The sequence below is a fragment of the Lineus longissimus genome, chromosome 6 (genome assembly GCF_910592395.1).
Source record: "Lineus longissimus chromosome 6, tnLinLong1.2, whole genome shotgun sequence".
NCBI classification, from domain to species: domain Eukaryota; kingdom Metazoa; phylum Nemertea; class Pilidiophora; order Heteronemertea; family Lineidae; genus Lineus; species Lineus longissimus.
The window spans coordinates 2,259,917-2,282,147 of record NC_088313.1 but is presented as its reverse complement, the minus strand read 5'-3'; the positions used below and the strand labels follow the sequence as shown (position 1 = coordinate 2,282,147).

The 22,231-nt window shown below is 39.1% G+C and overlaps 1 protein-coding gene across 24 annotated transcripts in view; it reads left to right on the top strand.

The window, feature by feature from the left end:
* LOC135489758 (nucleolysin TIAR-like) overlaps positions 1 to 22,231 on the top strand; it is a 278,040-nt gene that overhangs the window by 174,270 nt on the left and 81,539 nt on the right. For 2 of the 24 annotated variants that reach the window (XM_064775264.1, XM_064775260.1), the window contains exon 1: positions 7,218 to 7,445. The exons of the other annotated variants lie outside the window; for them this stretch is intronic. In XM_064775264.1, coding sequence (XP_064631334.1) covers positions 7,329 to 7,445 — 117 coding nt within the window. In that variant the 5' untranslated portion in view covers positions 7,218 to 7,328. Of the gene's footprint in view, positions 1 to 7,217; positions 7,446 to 22,231 lie in introns of those variants that run through there. 24 annotated transcript variants of the gene reach the window in all.

Below are 22,231 nucleotides of genomic sequence, written 5' to 3'. Positions count from 1 at the left end.
GTCTTAATGGATAAGAGAATGCAAGTACTTTCAATCAACGGCGATTGATCACAGCTAGGTCTGATGTGTTGACCTTGAATTATATCTCGAACAAATTTCAATCAAAATCTTAGAAAAGACGGCGGCTATTATAAAACAGACAGTTTATGTTGTCAAAAACACATGAAAGTAAGGTGAAATGAAAAGTTTATTTCAAGAAAATTTTGAGAAAGTAGAAGATATGACTAGATGTGTATGTGAACTGTTCATGTGTACAAAGTAGTTCAGTTAATGTCTTACGTAAAAAATAGTTTTATATTCAAGGTAAACCATGTGAAGTGGCCACCACCTAAAGAAGGACCGCTTATCGACGAACAGTGGTTTGGCTGTTGCCCTTGGTGAAATCTAGACCATAACCATTGTTGCCAACTGTTTATTGAAATATACTGAATAAAGGGCTAAAACTACAAGAACACCTTGATCGAGTTATTGTACCAATTCTACTGAATCGTCAGCACAATAAGTTATCGTCTTCATAGCAAGACCTTGGTTTGGATTCGGGGCAACCAAGTCGGCTGGTCATTCTCATAAATATTTTTCTATAACCCCACCAAATGGACCACACCGTATGTTATGAATGTTTTATTAGGCGAACAATTGGGAAGTGTATCCTAGGGTCTTTAGGGATGACATGAACAATCGGTGGTAAGCAGTGGCCAATCTATATATGGTGGTATCGGGCGGGATATTACCGGCCCTTTCCTTGATTATTGGACGATACCAATCTTACAATATGGAAGGTCGATGCAGAAGTCTCCATCTGATTGGCTGATGTGTTCCCCCTCCACACCCCGCCTCAACAAATTTTAAGCAATCTGCAAATTTTCCTTTAAAAAAATGTAATTGAACATAAGTTTGGCTAACTACTGGCCACACTGAAACAAGCTACTAGCTGGTCTCATATCTTCGACTTCCCAGTCATGAGGCAGATAAGAACGTTTGGTGCTTTGAACACGTTTACACAGTGAACATGCGCCTCATACAAATCTGTATATTATGGTATGTTAATCACTTGCCCACAGAAATATGAGAAATTTTTGAAATGATTCCAATAACCAAGGTTGTCTACTGATGCCCTTTCCATTGACGCTATCTCAAGATGCTCAAATGACGTCACCTTAGCTACACATGTCAACTGCACTCAAATTCACATCCTTTTGAGTGGAATTTAGAGCAGAAATTCAATCCGGAATTAAGTTACCAACCGTAGCATCACCTTGTTGTTCCGCTGTGAATAGAAATCAAACGTTCCGAGAACACTCTGTCTGCTTCAGCGTAACCTAGAGCAAAGGAGTTTTAATGAAATTTAGAACACACATTTTAAAGTGAATTGAGGGATTAGTGGAGGAAGTAGAAATTTAAACCAATTTGGTGCTAAATTGAACTACATTTGCGGTAAATTCGCCCAAGGGGTGTCGGCAATGTACATGTTACATAGCATGGTTTTGAATACATCTGCATAGCACATGGAAGTCTCCAAGGATGGAATGCTTTAAAGTGCACGCTGTTATGACGGTTTGGAACATGTTTTCCATTTGATTCAACATTTGAGTTTGGAAATTTTCCAGAACATTTTCTTGCAGATTGATGCTCATAGAATGAGACGGAACTTAAGTTAAAGACTTAGAAAGAGGAAATAAAACATTATTGGTTCTGTACATGGTTTCTATTTGTAACACTGGCAGCTTTTATCGTTATCTTGTACTCTCTTTAAACATGTGTTAAACTTAGCCGGGATAAACCTTGATAAGATGTAAAAACCTTAGTGGTCAAGATGGGCTATACATGTACTTTGGCCTCCGAGAAGGATTCCATCAAGAAATGAAGCAATTTGTAAACATTAGTGACATTCCTGTCTGACTGCCATGTCCCTTGAACATGTTTATGTTATCAATCTGTTTGATGATTTCAGCAATAAATACTCGAACCTGTCTGTCCCTGCTGTAAGAGGGTTATCCTCTCCCCTGGCCCGCGGCCAGCCCAGAGGGTCATTCACTCCGCTAGAACGGTTTGGGAATCTTGCGGTGTCCCGCCGATTGATATATTGCGTCTGAGGAGAGTAATAGAATTAACAAGTTCCAATAATATGGCTTTTGGTTGAATTTCTATTATCGATGTTGCTTGGGAATGGTCAATCTGATTTGGGTACGGAGGAATGTGATGGCAAGTGCTGTTAAAGTTTGGTCTGATCCCAGGTGATCAGCCCGCCAGAAGTGATATATCGAGGACAATGTTACTTGTTTTGTCAAGTCTCAGGTATGGAAGTTGACTTCAATCGTGGGTTCCTGTAAGAAAAATCATTCATGTATGTGGTCTTGAAACACTGTGTGTGTTGACACTGACATCAGATTCATGCACCCAAAGTAAACATTAAGTCCAAAAACCTGCAATTCTGAGAAATTTGGCTCAAAAATATACTGTCAAAGATACAAATGTCATTTTTAAAAAACATGAAGTTCCTTTCATTGTAACGTTATTTTCCATAAAAGGCAGTTCGTGACATGTTCATTTAAACCACAAATACTTAAAAATGACAATATGAAAAAGTTATGGCGACCATTATTTGCTTTTGTGCAATGGACAACCTGTGCCACAAGCTGACGCAAAACAATTACCACATAATATCGACAATGCGAAGCACGGGAACTACCAATACGAATTTTATGGCCGCAATTCCCACACTTGGCATCAATTACAGAGACACAGGCAGTCCGTCTAGTGTCTGTTTCGTACATTCCTGACCAGTGCTTGTAACATCCGGTGTGCTCTGCCTCCTTGACAATAGCACTTGGCGTTGCATTGAACTTTCAATAGATGAAAACGTTTACCGTTGAAGAGGCTATGTGGCAAACATGAGGGTGGCGAAATGACAAAGTTGAGGGGTGCCTTTGTACCTTTGTGGAACCACATGTTATGTTACCAGCATGTACCACTTCAGGTGAGGCTAGTGTCTGGTGTTAGACATATTTTAGATATGTTGATGTTTAGATGTTAAAAGTATTGGAAGTGACTAAAACTATGTTGGTGTTTAGATGTAAAGTATTCAGAGTGACCAAAACCTATGTTGATGTTGAGACGTCCAAAACGTTGACATTGATCATCAATCGAACTTTCTGCTGAGAGGTGTACAGTGACCTTGTCGTATAACTGCACCAGTTTTGGGCTTCATTGGCTGTATGGTTATGGCAGAGAGTTCAAAAAGCTCAGAACACCTAATGTCTTGTGCTCTGAAGAACTTGCCATACTAACAAAGTACTAGTTCAGTGTCTAAATAGTGAATGTAGCTGGTTCGTATCAATTCCCGAAATCTTACTCGGAGGCAACCAATTAGAAGACAAATTTGAGGATAATCTTTCATTTCTGAGTGCTTTATTCCCAATGTAAACAACAAGTTGGAATGTAATGTAAAACACAGACGAGTCATTATAGGAAACGTTGAAGAAGCCACTAGCCTTATGTTCCTGCAAACATTCACAGTCGCCATATGTGGGTCTTTGTAACGGTAGTAGAGAGTGAAGGATAATGGGATACCGATTAGATGCAATTAATTTGAACTTGAACAGGTTGGACATACAATTTCCCCCCTTTAAAAACACTTGTGATATATTACAGTGCTGTGAATTTTAATTGAATTATCGACTTGCTTTCTTGACGCCGTTTAGAGGCATTTTGTCCCCTGAAGCAGATGTTGTTTATGGACAATAATGTAAGCGATTACGTGTTCTTCTGTGCACTGGAAATATTTGTAACATCTGGATCTACAGATATATCTTCGTGAAAATTCTATTGAAATTATGACATGTGGCATCTGTAGGCACATTGTGACATACTGTTAGTATAACAGAATTCCAGCATAATACGTGGTTGACTTGCCATTGTGATTCTTATAATGCTGTGTCATTTGGAATATCAATGCTCATTTGTAACATTTAGGACCATGATGCAGTCCCAAACTATTTTGCAATTCGAAAGTTCAGCTGCTGTTTCAATTACTGTTGCTCTCGACACAAAAGCTGATTTGTAGCATGCTGATCTTATGCATGACAACATGACTTGTTCACAGTCTTCAAAAAAAGGAATTGGTTTGACCTAAAAACTGCCAAAAAAGTGCAGTTTGCAAAAAAAATGGGATTCACTTGGCCTGCAGGGTGCTGTGCTAAATATACTTCAGTGAAGAACATTACTACACTTTAACATGTAATAGAAGAATTGCACTGTTTGACTTACCAAACAATGCAAAAAAAAGCTATGATTCAAACCCGCAGTTAAAAAGTCTTTCTAATTCCATTTGTTGTCTAAATATTTTAAGTTAATTGCCAGACTTCGACTACCCACTTCTTATAGTCATTACCTACTGATGCATCCCCCGTTGCTTCAAGCCTTGAATCACCCAGCAAATGGCGGAAACACGGGATAAATGTTGAGGATGCTGCCAGGATGACTGTTTAGTGACGACATCCTCCATATCGTGTCTCCCCAGCAGAATCGATGACACTTAGCGCACAGATCGTGATCATAAGGTGAAAGGACAATATGCCGTCTTGTCGCGTGGATGCACCTAATCCGGGCATTGTGCGTTCATCAATGTGGCTACCCAAGTGAATCGCGCTATCATAGCTGCGGCATTCATGTGATAACCTTGCAATTGATGCTGTAGTATCCTATTAGGGGGAGGCGAAACACTTCTATTGTGGTCGTGCACTTGGCGATGACTTTGCAATTGTTGCAGGTGTAAACCATTGGTACGTTAACCCATTTGGGGAAAAGCAGTGATATTGTCACGAGAAGGAGTTGATTGTGGAAAAAAGATTGTTGATGCAACAATAATCTAGCTAGGTGCTGTCAGGAATGAACTTATGATGCACTGTATGCCCACAGATTGCTTTTAAAACAATACACCTCTATCAAAGTGCAACTGGACTGGAGTCCAACACCCTAAACACTTATATTGGGTCCCATATTGTAGTCCTCCCATACCTCAGTGTCACTGACCTGAGTCAAATACAGCGCAGGTCAATTTGGTCTCCCACCCCGCTCCAATCACTTTCCGTTGTGTGGCTTTCAGATATGTACAAAACCCAATCAGTTGCACAGGCACTGTCCAAGTCAAATGAAGCTCTGTTCTTCCAAATTGATACTTCTCATCCTCATTGGATGCATCACAACTTGGTCGCAACCTTGGGCAGCATATTTGAAATATCAGCGTTAACATGTGGAAAGGTCTACCAATAAAAAAACAGTCCACAACTACAGACATCCCTAGCCGTATGGTGACTGACGTCAACAACAATATATAGATACACAAATTGATTTTTTTCGTGCGAGATGGAAATGATGTTTTTCTGGACCACTCAATATCTCTACGATCGACATGGGTACCCTAGTTTTAACTTATAAATGAAGCATTGGGAGTAAACTCGCTATCTCTTATTTATACCCTTCTGACAGATTGCGACCTTATTTATTATTCAGGGTGCTATATATCGCAGAGCTGTAATAATAAATATTTAACGTGGACATCTTCACGAGTGTTGCAGCCAGTTTGCCGCGAACAATGAAGGTCTCCACGGCTTGGATCCATACTGAGTTTGGCGAATTGTGTCCACCAGCTGAATATTGTATCGACAGAGCGAGAAGTGAATTGGATGTTCTTTCAATATTCCGTTTCCTGAATGGTTGCTGTTGGAAGTGGGAATGATGGTTCAGGAACCTAAACATGCGCTTAAATTGTCTAAACTAGACAAGTAAGCATTGTAACCTCCAGACTATTGGCTATTCTGAAACATTTTAAATCAGCAATTTTTTGCCCATTGTGGTATCTCAGACTAAATGCCAGAACATATCCTGGAGACTGTCCCTCGATCACCATGTAGCCGAGGGGAAATCCTGGCCAGAGCCCACATCTTTCCAAGAATACTTACTATGAGGAACAGAAGTAGAGTTACCTTAGTCACATTGCCACATCCTAAAACTGACACTGTAAAAGTTGAGCCAATTGCGCTCAGAAGAAGAAAAAGCAATTTCAGGTCCAATCTCATTATGAAATCGGAAACCAAATAATAAGTCCAAGGAAATTTGTCTGTACAAATAAGAATCACTGAGAATAAGCTGTTACCAAAGAAATTCATTGAACTCGAGACAGTTCACATCCCTTGATGATGGGCCACGTACATCCCTCAATGTCGGCCCACATCCCTCAATGTCGGGCCACATCCCTTAATGTCAGGCTACATCCTTTGCTCTCGGGCCAATGTACCAACAGCAAGGAGAGAAAAAATCTTTTTGTGACAAATATTTCTTCAAATAATATCAGAACTGATCGCATAATAAACAAAAAAAACCCTTCCCATCCCATATTTGTATTTTATTTCCTCTTTTCTGTCAGTCTTGGAAACCCCTCCCATGTATCATAAAAACATCCCGCACTTTCCATCCACTGTCGTGTCATACCCACTCTAATATCATTGACATAGTCATATGAAAGTGATATTACCCTTTTTATAGTGCCCTGCAGACATACACGAGCGGGGAAGCATGCCGCATATTCAGCACGAGTTGTTCCCATTGTTTGCCCAACGCCCCAAGAAGCAAACAAACTGGGACGAACCTTTCATGTTTGGGGAGGTCCCAGTGTTTTCGTTCAGATATTTTGTGCCTTGTTTCACCAATATTCAAAGCAGACGGCAGTACATTTTGTATTGAGTTGTTAGGCTGGCTGCAATATTGTGCCTATCCATGACAAGTAAAAGTCCTGTGAAATCGAATCCCAGCAAATGTAAATTTGAAGCACTGGGAGGACCCGCTATTGTTTGGATTGGATTGTTTGGTTGGATCCACCTCACCCTAACTTGACTCGAAAAAGCTATTTGTGCGTTTAGGGCTATTTGACGCTTTTATTAGAGTTTTTCTAGTCAATTGCTATTCAATGTTACATTGTGTGCCAAGAAAGTGAAAATTTGTTCGGCAAGTTTTTCGTGCTATTTGCGAGATATATCGTATCTCGAGTCAGACCGTAGTGTACCTGCATCACTGACACCTGTGAACATATTAACAAAGGCCCATAGTGTGCGCAGAGGACAGCTGCCAACGTATAATAAATAATAGTCAAGCGCATTCATTAATTTTTATAGAGAATACCCCGAGTGTGCACGCGCTCAGAACAGTATTGGATAGCAACGAGAGAGCACGTAGAGAAGCTGTAGCGCTATTGACAATACAGGGATAGTGCATATATAGTAGATTGCAGTTATTGACGGATTTCGCTTGGATTGAGAACTCGAACTCTAAAAATGTTGCATTTTGTCCAGGACCAGCCAAAATATGTTCTCCCGCAAGTCGGGTTACCGTTATACGCGTCAGTTTTGGAAGGATCTAAATTGATTTCAAACGACACGTCGGCCCTCGGGGTAAGTGATGGTTTTGTTCGAGGGATTTGTCTGTTTCTATCGAGGTTATTGAACTAGATGACTGTGTTTAATGAAACTGGGTGGGTTTGTATGCTGGTGCCAGTATTTATATAATTCTATTGTGGGTTATTTTATCTGCAGGCAGATCTCCTTTTGCGTTTGTTTTGGGCAATTTGATTAATTACGGCGCAATGTCATATTTGCTGATTGTGTTGGAATGGGGATGGGGTAGATGTAATCACATGTGTGTAGCGATACTTCTCGCTGTCTAATTATCTAACTGTAACTGAGGTGTTGTAGGTAGTGGACATCATTTGGGTGTCTCTGAAATTTTGTTCAGAAATCTGATAACCTCTTTGGCAAATAATGACTCCTCAGCTTTTGCGATATGGTTTTGATGATTATGCAGGATGAGATGAACCCCCTCTTTAAATTTTTTACTCTTAACTCTAATCTTGTGTCAAACATCACACGTACACATTTCAAATAGCTTCTCTGTGCACTACTTACTTTGGTTGTTTATTGCAATCTTGATTTCTTTTTTGGTGACCTTTTTTGTGTTAACATTTCTCTTAACCACATTGGGAGTTGCATGATTAAAAGCTTGCTGCACCATGGCAAAGTAGAAATTGGTTCTATTCTACTCTCGCTGACCAACATTAACAACTACAAGGAAGTTTTACCTTATTCCTTTTAACATGTTCAAGGATCATTGCCTCTTCCACTGAATTATCCAAAATGTATGAACTCGAAAAATTGTAATTGTTGCAATTTATTTTTGTCAACTGGATCACAACTTTGCTCTATTTACAAAGTAAATGTATCTCAGCATTCATGATATTTGTTGTCAATACCGTGTTGTTTTCTCTCCTATATTTTATATACTCCATATCTCTTTAAAACAGAATGCTCCTTCAGCAATGTTTCATTCCCCCTCCCCTCCCCGATCAATTGTCTATACCTTGAACCTGGAGCCAGCATAGCTATGATAAATGTCATAACTGTATAACACGAGTGTCTTCAGGCAATTTGGTACCTTGTCTACTATTGTTGTTGATCGAGGCAAGCTAATCCACCCCCTAGGTTGGCGTGTTGACATAGTCCATGCTTGGCACTAAAGGGTACTGTTCCTTTCACCACAGGTTAATAGCCATGATCGTTTTATGAAAATCTACAGTGAAATTCACAGAGAAATCGACAAGTTATCATGCAACTGACATGGTAGCGCTGACATATACTATTGACTATTGACATAGGCCTATGCTATGCTACACAGTTGTTCTTTTGTGAAAGTATCTTGACAAATAGCGTCAACTGGAAGGTTTTATCTTTGTTTGCTATTTGAACTTATTTATGGTAGAGGTACATTTGTATATGGTTTTATTACCTGTGCTAATTTTTTTTTATATTTGGCCTCTTCTGCTGCGCTGAAATGTTCTTCTGTTACCACCTTCTAGTAGGTGTTGGTCATGCCCTATCTTAGCCTGAAAATACATTTTTTTCATGGTTTGTGTATAAATGTGATGACGAAAATTCTAAAGTTGTCATGATATACTCCAACACATGTCACACTGACATTTCCCTTGAAAAATGTGTGAATTTTCTATTTTAGTCTTGTCATTATTGCACTCCTCAGCTATTTTGTATTTATATAGAAATAACCATAAAGACAAGAATAAATCAGTCTAAAAAATAGTAAAATTTATTTATGATGACAATAAAATTAGCAGAATTCTCAGCAAAAATATCCAGGTTAGCTCCATTGATTGTGAAACGTAGCTTCCCCCCACTGTTGTCCGTATACTTGCACAGAAATAGCTAATCCATTTGAGACGATTATGACACTTGATACTGCGATGAGCATGAATGTCTTTGTGCCGTTCCGGTTTCAAAGGCCCAGCATCGAGACAGGTTAAGGCTGTAGCCTACGCATTGTATGACTTTACGTAATGGTATGCAGTGTAAATGCATTAAGTGTGTACACGTCTATACTTTCCACTTTTTGGAAATAAATATCTAAGTTTTGAATTTCAAAGGCCCCATGTTGTAGCATATGTGAGGCTGTATGTACACTTGGTGACATGAAGTTTGCAATATGTATGGTATCATGTCCCGGTTCTTTGCAAGAATACATGTAGCTAGGTTTTGGGTTTCAAAGGTCCACATTGTTACTGCTAGGCTGTATGTACACAATGTGAGATACATTTTTCAATTTGTATAGCAGTTATATTTTTCCTCTCTTTGCAAGAATACATGAATCTGAGTTAAAGGTTTCAAAGGGGCCCGACATTTCAAGGGGTTAATCTATGTTGGGATGTACACTTCACACTTAGTTCCAAACAGAAAATAATTCAATAGATATATTCTTTATCAATGCAGTATGAACACACCACTTTCCCTCTTTTTCCATTGTATTCCCGACACACGCAAGCCCGGCGTCTTATTTCTCATGAGCGAGAACCTGAAGTATGTCCTCCAGAGGTTTGGAGTCCGTTCACCTTTTTTCAAAAGAAAAGTACACACACATGCGAGCAATATTCCTCGCCATTGCTAGCACGTATCGAAATGGATCGGTTCAGTATTGGGTATCGACGTCTGCGATGTTTGCATAGTTGCAGCCGATGCAGCCACGGTCCATGCGTCTCCACGTTCCTCACACTTTACAAATGTCGAAGAGAAGTTAACACTATTTACTGTGCGATGAAATACACACATTTTCTCTTGGGTTGTGTGGTGTCCTCAGTGTCGTGGCGCATACATGTTACCTTCAAATATTTGTTGTCAGCTGAAAAGATTTCTGTGTACATGGTAAAAATTATCACTTGGAGACCATGCTCGAACCAGAATTGACATGCATCATTCTATGCTCAATACTAACCAAATTCTTCGCAAGCATTTGCGATTTTGGTGCATCATTTTAATACCTCAGTGGCCTGGTGGATAACATTGTCAGTTTCAAATATTTGTTCAGGGTTGAAAAAAGCTATAACTGGTGATGTTAGTTGCTAAAATTCAGTTTTTACCATGGTCAATTCTGAATTGCTATATACCATTCAATTCAATAGCTAGATCAGCGTAAAAGCTACGTCCGGTTTTTGGAGCTTTTTCAACAGTTTCCATTTCCCCTTCTCGACCCCAGAGACTTTGAAAACTCTGTACATTCAAAGCTTGTATTGCAGAAGAATGAAGTAAGACTAGAATGCATAGAAAGCGCTAAGCACCTGGATGCATTTCCCTATCTGTAAAAATTACAATGAAATTGCATTTCATATAAAATTATTATGCACTTGATGTTAGAAGCCATTGTACTCATATCAGCATCAAAAAGTTCTACACACATCTCACAACAAACCGGTATCTCTCGTTATGCATTGTGTAAATGTGTACAAAAGTCTTATATAATGGTTGGAATTTTTTTTGGAAGTTGCCATACTTGCCTCTGGGTATTGATACCAAATCACACCCATGGAGATGTCGCCTAAAGCAATGAGAACAATACGAAACGCGATGATATTGCGATAAAATGAAGTGTTTCTTTACATTCTCCACATTTTATCATACATTGCCATATAATAATGATGCCTGGTTGGTTGTAACCCCCCCTCCCCTTGGGTTGTTCATGTACTTGTGCAAGTTGTGTAGATTTTCAGTGATCTCAACGCTTTGCAAATTCTAGTCTTGTTTCGGCCTTTGTGATTTTTTCTCCCGAAGATATTTTAGGCGCATCGATCTGCATTGCTCTAACGTTACATAAACCATGTGTCACTCACCCTAAACAATGCTAAATTGAATCAAGTTGTCAAACGGATAAAAAGATAAAACTAATGACAAATATTAGCCAATTGCTCCAACCTGCAGCAAGTTAGTTACAAGATGAGCTCACCCTGAGCTGGCTGTGTGCTACTTGTAGATTGTCTACATGTAATGTATTGGCAGTATTCATAACCTCGGTTGAGATGAATCGTAGTAATGTTATAAAGTGAGTTCAACCTAAGCTTGTTATAAGTACGATGTTTAAAATGTACTGTTTTGTGCATGTAATGCATTGCTAGTTTACACCAACCTTGGTTGGAATAGATCTAAGTAATGTCATCAAATCCACCTCATGCCAACTTGATTGTGATCCTATGTGTAAGATGGTGCATTTCGTAATAATATTTTCTACCAAATCAAGTGAGCCGGACCTAAATGCAATGATGCTGAGTCTATTGTATCAGGACATAATACAATTTGTCATCTACTGACCACATATCGCTGAGTCATCGGCTCATCCAAATTACATCGGGATAATCGAGGACACTAAAGTGAGAGTGAACCTGCATGTGATGCAGTTCAGTCACACTATTTATAGCCTGGGGGGACGTCACTTTGTTATAGCGGATAAGGTCGGCTGAGTAAGCCCAGTGTGAGAACAGCTGCCACGGCTCACTTCAAGTTATGCATCCAAGTCGAATTGAAAACATCCATATCTTTCACACTTACTTTGACAATGCTGAAAAAATGTAATTTGAATGAATACGTGTAGAAACAAAAGCAAACATTTTTTAGATCAAATCTATTATCTGAGGGAGATGATGAGGCCAACACACACTTCGACCGTTCTACTGCTAACTCCATTTAAATGTACTGAAGTACTGTTCTAGCAAGCAGCATGTATGCTGTATTAGTTGTGTTGTATAATCTCTTTCAGCTTCTCTGCCCATCAAGCAAATAAACCAAATGTTACCCAATGAAAAATTAAAGGGCAATGCCCGAGGACAAGACAAATATTTTTATAAGTGTTTAGAATTTCCCAAAGATGAGGTCAGCTGTGTTGACACTGACAACGACATCTTAATTGGTTGTAACAAAGGAAATAATTGTCAACAATACTAATAACAAAATCAGACCATTCGGGCAATTGCTGGCTACAAATTGGCCAATTTTCCCTAAATACTGGGCATCAAGTGAATTAATAGATGGTTTGTTGGACCAACAATGTAATGGCTATCATCATTTGCAAAATTGGCCACAATTTTTCTGGCTTGTTGAGCATGGAATTGGTAGAGAGTGGGTAGTTTAGGAAAATGTTATCAGATTGGCCAAAGTTTTGTTGGTTTCTTTAGACATAGTGGATTTCAGTTTGGTTTGGTTTGGAACACATTTAGCCTGAATCAAGAGGTTAAATGCCTTGATCACGGACACAAGTGCAAAACTATATATCGAACACAAAACATAAGTATTAAAAAAACATGGATATCCATTTTACAAAATGTAACTATCCATTTCCACTCTTTTGAGAAAACCAAATATCATTGTGGCACTATCATGTTTTCCAATATAATGGGGTCACATGGAGATCAACTGTAACTTCAGCTATACCAAACTCGTTAAAAATATCTGTTGTGGCTTTTACAGAGAACATTGGCTTTGGTGTCATCATTGTCTTTGATACTTGGTAGGAGTGTGGCCTCACAAGAAGACCTGTAGCAAGATATGTGTCGTCCCCAGCTTCCATCCATCAGATACTTACACTGACTAATCCTGTCCAGATCATATTTACTCAGCTCGCATTAGGTCCCTAGCGGTCTCCTAATGTTTAAGAGGTAATTGTAAGGGCCCACATAATCATGTATGAGAATGCCACATCTGTTTGGACTGCCATAATAAGGGTATGGATACAGGGCCCTACTCACAGGCGCATGAAGATCCTGAATCAATCAATCGACCAATCGATCACCAAATCAATCGATTAAAAATGCCACGCAACTGACAACACTCACAAATGAATACTCTTTGATGAGTGTTGTCAATTGGGGTGACGTTTTAATTGATTCATTGGTCAATCGATCTATTGATTCATTGATCTATTCTGTGTCTTCATACGCCTGTGCCTTACTTTCCCTGATTCATCTAGCCTTGGGCAGTTGATCGTCTTACAAGGTCACGATCATTAAAATTTGATCTTGTTACTCCTACTAAGGCTACTGGAAAATAGCTCAGTCGTATAGAACCATCCTTAGACAGATGGGGTTTCGGACATAAGGACCCTAGATAGCACTTTGACCTGTTTCTTTGTGGGAAAGGTATTGCTGGTGGTGACAGCATCTGGCTTACGAAACTACATGCACTGTTATTTCTGAGCAGTCTTGACTACAGTAATTCTCCTGCTTTTGGGAGTTTTCATGGTGTTGTCTGCTTCATCAGTTCACTTAGGGTACATGATAAATTCTTATATTGGCCATCATTCTGGGATAAACATGATGAATTGGCGATGAACTTCTGCTGTTTGTGGCCAACTACGCAAGTGTGAACGAAATATGCTTCAGTAGGGGTTGAAAATAGATCAAATGGTGTATTTGGGTCATGTGACCTTATGGATGCTGTTTATAAATCTGGTTGATTTAGTTTTAATAACATGATTAATGCTAATTCAGCAAATGTAAGTCCTTGTCTAAACCAACCTCACAAAAGCAGGCCAACTCCGCCCTCTGACATGGCTGATGAATTTGTCTCGGGCATAACATCATTTTCAATATAACATGTATAATTACCCACTTTTCAGAACAAAAATACCCAACAGAATAATCGTTGGATTCACTGAATGATTGACTTCTGTACGGCGTATAATTAAATAGCAATATAGCGTATGTTTTGCTACAAATTCCTACTTTGTGCAAGTTTTATGTCCTAATAATCGAAGGTTGATATGATCCTGCAGCCCAAGGGAATCATACACTTTTATGCAATAAACAAGTCATTAATGTAATAAAACGGCAGTTACATATGATGTACGGTACCTAAGCTTGCTCATCATTAGCTGAATTGTATCTATTCATGCTTCAGCAATGAATACATTCAAATTCGATGAATTATGTAAAAACGTAGATATTGGTCATTGAATGGAGATAATGCTAGCGTGTCATAGTTATCCTGTTTTTTCACGCTTGACTTTCGTTTGATTAAGAAAATTTCCAATTGCATGTATTGTGTTGTCGTTGGTCGTTAAGCAAATTTCATCGATATTAGTATCATGTAGTGTGGGGAATTGATAAGATATTGTAGTTATGGTTGGTGAAAAAATAAGAATTTTGTTGGGAGCTCTCCATTGGACTTCTCAATTCTCAAAACTGTATACATTAAGGACACATTTCAGACTGACAAGTGCTGTCCACAATAGGGAAGTGTCCTGATTACAGAGGTCAAATTGTATGGCAGCAGCCCATTTGGGTCCAAAATCATTGTCCCTAATAGAGAGGGTGTTATGTTTACAGAGTTGTTCGCTAATGTCATCCCCAAGGAGACTCCCTGATGTTTAGATTGCCTCGCTTGTGCACTTATCTTACCCTAGGAACGAGGTGTCTCTAAAGATATCAGTTGAGTACTTTATGATCGGGCTATATAAAGTTTGAAAAGTACATGTCACGGATTATATTACTGCACTTTTGAAAGTACGAAGAGGTCGTTAGCCAAAACTTGGAAAAAGCATCTTACATTGACAGCAACAAATTCTAATCCATGATGAAATACCGTCAAACATAGGACGATTTCTCTCGGGGATTAAACGCATGAAAAGTCATCGAAAACAGATCGATAACTCCATGTACATTCTGGACAGGGAACAGAAGGTTTACTGAATAAAATTTCACTAACGGCATTTTTGAAATTTCACCATAATTCATCAAGAAAATGACTCTCGACGACAACGGCAATCACAATACACTGCACTCAGGCTAATACTACATGCATATATAATGTTTTCAGAAAGCCTAGATGTGCCGTGGCATTATTTCAAGCAAATCACTAGGTTGATGAAAATCTTGCATGTTCAATAGCCATGATTCGTTTGATAACCACATGCAGGCAATGATTTCCAGGCAACACCCAATAAACTTAAATCGTGTTCGGCGTAATAAAAATCGTGTATATGTTAAACTTTAATTGGTTTTTGTAGCTGGTTAGTGGTTGCTGGCTCCTGCGTAGTCTGGGCAATACTTTCTTCATTCTTTTTTTGCTATGACAGAGCAGCGTTTCACCTCTGGATGAAATGGTGCAAACCGGTAACTATGCGCCGTATTTTTTTAGCGATTTGCAAACATGTCTCAAAAAACTTGAAATTTCACCGTTTTTATTTTGACAGATTTTGATATTTTTTTCAGTTTTCCAACCAACAAATATATTTGGTCCATCTTTGTTTTCGTGAAACTAACTTTTTTTGCAAAATCAATGAAAATACCTGCAACTAAATGTATAATCTGACATTTAAGGGGATGTTAAACATTGCAGCGATTATAGCTGGCCTATGATGGAACCTGCGTGGGAACCCCTCACTCTCATGCCATCCAGAATCTGCTGGTACAGCCCATTTTGAAATTCACAATTTTGACATTACGAGCACTTAAGAATGCAATTCGTGGCTTAATTTGTGCAGTCGATTGCAAACCAGGTGAAATTATTGAATATGCGAGCTTGGTTGTCCCGGCGACAGGTCCTTCCGCGAGTTTGAAACGTTTGCATATTCGATATTCCGAGGCAGGTAGAAAAATATCCCGATCGATATGCAAATGGTTTCGGAGAATTTTAATTGGCACTTGAAATACTGTTCCTGTCGCTCTTGACGATCCTCAAGTGGCGGCCATATTGACAACTCAAATTGACGTGTAAACGTCGGAGTGCACACCTATTTAAACAATATGGAAACAAGTGATGGTAATTTCGATGCAGCAAAAATAGTTGAAGGAGATCGCACTGCAGTGGTCAGTGTCTTGTTTCCAAAGCTGTTTAGGCCTTGCAATACTGCTCAATGACTTGAATACTGTTAGAGAACTGGGCTTGTAACAAGTCAGAAGAACAAAATCCTTTCCTTTTTTAAAGGGGCACCAGTAAGCCTCCTACTGAGGACACACCTAACTGCTCCTTGTAAGAGCAAATGAAAAATAGATCACCTTGCTTGCAGAAATGAATGCAAATGATTGATTCAGATAGTTTTCAATCATTCATATTGAATCACTTGTGTGCCATTGGACTGTTTCTCAAGAGCTTTAAAATCACTGTTGTCAGTTATGAAATTCAAAGTATCTAAAGCATCCAGCCTTGAGGTTTATCAAAGGAAGCGTTCCACCACCTGCCAACATGAGAACAGAGAATTGAAATAAATACCATCCAATAACCTCAAAATATTCCGACTCCAATCCCTGTTGAGACCCGATATCCCAGGGGGGTAGGCTACGTGATCAGTTTTACTTATCAACCTGCCTGCTGAGCCCATGAGGTGGCAAATGACGGAGGGGGATGTAATTTTTTTTCTTGTCTCGTCCAGCGGGATTCAGAACTGTCATTTTCATCTTGGCGATGTACAAGAACGGATGATCCAGAAATTAACCCCTTGAACCGCCACGATGAAGTATTTATGGGCCATCAGTAGCAATTAACCCTTGGGTGTATCAGGGAGCGATGTATTGTGTGTGATATATTGTCACATGGGTTGGGGACGGGAAAGTGAACTGGGAACTTGTCTTTATATACTTGTATTTTTGTACCATTATTGAATACTCTTGGACTATTTTTTATATGCTAATGCTTCGTGCCTAAGCCCTGGCAATATTTTTCTGTATGCATGTTTATTATTTGATTGAATGAATAAAGAATACGAAACTAAAAACAAACATGAAGAAAAGAAACGCCTAATTGTTTTCTGGGGGGATAGTCAGTAAATTGTGTTATTCTCAAAACGTGTTCCCAATGATGGCTCTTTAATTAATGCACACCACCAGTATAATAATAATAATAATACGAGTCTTATATAGCGAGTATCCAACCATTAACTGGCCGCTCAAAGCGCTTGATAGGCCTCTTTAAAAAGCTAATGTTTCAGTTGTCCCTTGAAAGATAACAGAGAGCTGCAGTTCCTAACAGTTGAAGGAAGTTTGTTCCACAGCTAATGAGTTCTGTGTCATTATTGTTCTATGTTGATACTGTTCATTTCCATATGGATCTGTGTACATTCTTGTTGATAGTGCACGCAAATGGCGGAGGTGTCTATCATGTCAAAGCAGCTGCGCTGCAGTTGGTGAGTGTACTATTCTCTAATGTACACACTGAATTGAAATATGTGTGATGGACTTGGCCATGGAACATGTGCGGTGAATACCACCAAGTGGCAAAGGGGCTGTAAACCTTGATAGTTCAAGACTATTTGTTCGACAATGAAAATTTTCTGTGACGACTTCCCGTTTACCTCACACTTTTGAACAAACGTAAACTTCTGGCCACGAGGATGGGCGTATCTGTGTAAAATGACAACTTTCATGCCGACCTATAAACAATCAATCCTGACTAAAATATGCCCAATCATAATGGTATGATATCTGCCATCTATTCCTGTCATTTCTGCGATAAAATTTTATTTTACACCCGTTTAATATCCTGGCATGAGCCTGATCACCCTGTTGGCGAGCCCTGGCCTTATGATCAGATTAATAATCAATAAGCTTAACCCTGAATGCAATTATTGGCCACGACTTCTCCATTAATCGTTATTTATGATTGATGACGATACTGATGATTTGGCTGAAGCAGTAGAAATACTGAGACAACATATTGTAGCAGATCTGCATGATATGTCCTTGGATTAGACAGCTAAGATGGATGTCATCTTGGATTCTGGAGGACACGATTTAGCTACAGTTCGGCCAATAATTTCTTCCTGCTGTATTTGTATGCAATAGAAATATGTTAACAGAATGTTCATGTGGGCGAAAAATTGCTCAGAACATACTGTCAAATGGAACTATCAGTTCATTTCGATAAAATCCAATGTCTTACTTACAACCCACCACAATACCGACCAGAAAGAATTTTATGTGTAAATTATTCAGCAGACAGTTTTATTTGCAGTTGAACAATGCAGGTTTTCAGACAATGCATTGGCAGGTGGACAGATCATCATGTTGGACCATATGGTTGTGTGGAAGTGATGGACATTTACATGGCAATCATGATATCAATACATTTTGTAACATGCTGGTGAGTCTCAGAGAGAAGTCTGCTTCGTGGACCTAACCCAGTTTCGTCTAACATTGCCATCCCTTCGTAACAATTTTAATCTGACTTGATGTTGATATGATTGACACTACAAAGCCTGTTTTGATGTTACAACATATTCTGTGTCAACCTAAATCAAGCCTCTAAAGCAGGACAACCTCATATTTGACCTCTATAATATGGACAAATCCCCAGGAAGGATTGACACTACAAAGTCTGTTTTGCTGTTAAAAGGTTAAAACTGCATCAACCTGAATAAAGCCTCTATTTAAAGCAGGACATACTCTCTATTTAGGGTAGTGATTTTGGTCTCAAATGGACCATTTCTTTATGATTTGGCCTCTGTAATCAGGACACCAGGGTTTTCTCAATACAGAGGTTCTACAGTACTTTATACATGATCCATAAACCACAACTCGAAATTGGCAAGGACACATCCATTGTGTCTCGACGCTGCGACACAAACCAATGGTTTTCATCGAGTGTCGTTTTTCTCTGGTGCATAGCTATTCTCGTCCGAGTAAATGTCTCTCTCTCATTGCTGCCAATTAGTCACCTGCCTCTCAATTGCCACCGTCAATTTCTGCGAGAAAACGGATCCCGCTAATTACATTCTTTAATTAGCGGCCACGCTTCTGCGCTAGCACGTTCAAGGATATTTTCTTTAGGTGATGCTGACGATTGTGGTACCATTCATCTCGATCTGGCTCAGATACTTAATGGTATTTTTGGCCCAGGTGGTGTAGAGTGAGGCTCAATATTAATAAGCCATGGGTTCATTTCCCTCAATCAAATGCAGTTTATAAAGTGGGTTTAGTGGAAGGGATCGTGAGATTCAGTGATGGGCCATTGGTTCACATCAGTCTCTATGTGGTCTTTTTCTGCACTTTGGTTCGCTTATATGGCTATGCTTTCTTTTTTCTAAGGTTCTTGAGAAATAGTTCAGTCCCAGCTAAACATTCTTGAATGTAGCAATGTAGACCATAGTGTCAAAAAGATGGTGAATTTGGATGAACTGACTGTGTGTTGATGTAAAAGCCGCACAGAAATTGAAATTTTCCAACATATATGAAAAGGCCAGCCCTTTGTCAATTTCAACCTTTGATCAATTTTCAGTGTAGCAACAGATATGGACCACCTCTATCACAATGACTTTAAATATTGTTGCCTCACAACTATTCGATTTTCAACACAAAAGCCATTATAGCACAATGATCTAACTGCACTTTGAAATCGCCTGAATTAAACATGGTCGGATTTGTCCTATAGTTAATAGATATCGCATAGATATCCTATAGATTTCGCACATTACTTGCATCAGCGGACTAGAATGTACGATGTCAACTGAATGATCCCACTATATGAAGTGGAACATCTGGTTTAAAACTGGTATTATTCTCTGTGTGCGCTATCTCTCGCATTGACTGCTGTTTCAGAGAATTCAAATTGCATATTATTAAGTCCACGTGTGAGGGTATTCTGAATACGTTTGGTTATATCCTGTGCGTGTATAATCTTTTTATCACATCACATTGATTCTGACTATACCAACAAGCTGGTCCATCTCCATTGTTCAAAACTGGAAAAATTTCAATAACGCGAGTTCAGCCTCCATATGCTATGATATCATTCTGGAGATGGACCTGATAAATACCTTACCACGTAAAACCTCTATATTATGGACAACCTTGGGACTTCCAAGTACTGTTCTTTAAGAGAGGTGTCCAAATTGGAGAAGTCAAGTTGAATGGAAACAGCTGATTTGGGACGAAAGCTAGTGTCCTTAAAATAGAGAGGGTGTCCTTATTAGAGAGGTGTCTGCGAAGGGAGGTTCCAGGAACAAGGATTTGAACCAGTGATCTCTAGATTGCCAGTCTTCTGCTGTGCTGATGCTTTGATAAAGATGCCAACTCAACTGGGAATATTTTTCAATAGAATTTGCCTTTGAACAGAGTGTCTCGGTCACTTCTTGTGGGCTGATAGTCTATCTGTTTAATGACAGTCTGTTGCACAGTGATTCCAGTGAATACATCATTCACATGCTATTAATTAAAAATAACTGACACTGGGGAAGAAAAATATTGCAGCCACACCCAGCATTAAATGCTGTCAATTGACCAGATCCATTGCTGTTAGACATGGAATTTTTTTTAATGCCCAATTCATCTTTTGATACAGAAAACCCTCAAATTACGTAGGTGATTTTGTTTTATGAATTTCATAAATAATCAGGATTCATGAAAATAAAAACCAGGAAAAAGTATTTTTTGATTGGAAAAACGGAAAGAAGTTTTGAATCTGCTAAAATAAAAATTGTGAAAATTATCATATTTTTCAGAAATTTTGTGAATTGCTGCAGTAATGAGTTGCAATAATGTTCACAGTATTGGTGCAGCCAGCTTGCTGAACGAAGAAAAGAAGCACTTGCCTGGCCTCGAAGAAAACAATTACAATAACCGCAAGACTCGAGTTCTCTAGAATAATATAACGGTCGATAACCCATCAGTTCGTATGTGGAGTCTGCGGCCTTTGGGTGCTTTATTTTAATCATGTAATTCTCCGAGCACAAGCCCTACGCCACATTACATGATCCCAAATTCCATCACTCCTGGTAATAAATTCTCAATATTGTTGTATTTACTTGTAGATGTATGTAATGCATTTGCCGGGGTCATTCTCATTAATATCTCCGTGACAAATCAGTGTCTTGCGCCACGAGATTCAATCGCTAGGCTGCGAGTAATAGTCTTAAGGGATTTAAAGGGGTAAGCCATTGTCTACGGTGATATTTATTGTGAAGGACTGGTAGATATGCACACTTCAAATGCTATCGTGGTCTTTCTGTGATGAAGGATAGATGTTTGCCACAAGAAGGGTAATACATTTAAATTGTCTTTGTTATAGTTTACCTGACAGTAGCCATAGTCAAGCCGTCCTGTTGACACAAGGGCTATTTCTCCCCTTGCCATGTTTGGAGATATCGATGGAAGATTAGTAAAACCAATATCACGGGATGTGGTTTCGCTGCACGGACTACACGATTCATTACCCCCATCTCTACTGCCAACCAACAATTGATTTCTGATATTTACCATAATGTACTATTTAAAAATACTCACACCATTAAAAGCAAACCATCGGGGTGAAAGACATTACATTAGCACCCTGGAGCATGGATCAGCCAGTGCGATCTCGCATCAAATGTCTGCGAGTCCTGCTGTTTATTTATCGTGACGTGGAAGACCATAGTGTAGTGGTCTGGAAGCTGCAGCTAGGAAGTATTTTCACAGTTTGATCACAATATGTCTAGAATATTTTCTCCTGATAATTGAACCACAATATGTCACCATACATCTGGCCCGGGACAGATACCATTCATGGTACCCGACGTGGTTCTAAATGATTCTTTTCTGTTCCATTTTCTTTCTGATCGTTACAGTTGTACCATCTGTACAGCTGATGCAGATGGTGTCAAGTGATAACTTCCAGAACAGCTAGGGTGGAGGCTGTGCATGTCACATGTGGTGATGGTGATTGCAGATACTGTAAACTATAACATTTTGTACCCATATTTGCGTTTTACCAAAAAAAATTGTGCTCATTTTTGCGCTTTTGCAAAATATAGATTTTTTTAATTTTCAAAAAAAATTCGATTAATTTGTAAGCTGATGCAACAGGAAGAACATTGGCCGATAATAAGAGTTGAATAACTTTAGCGCTGATCAAACATGTCAAATAAAAAATATCCCTGCACCTTTTGTCAA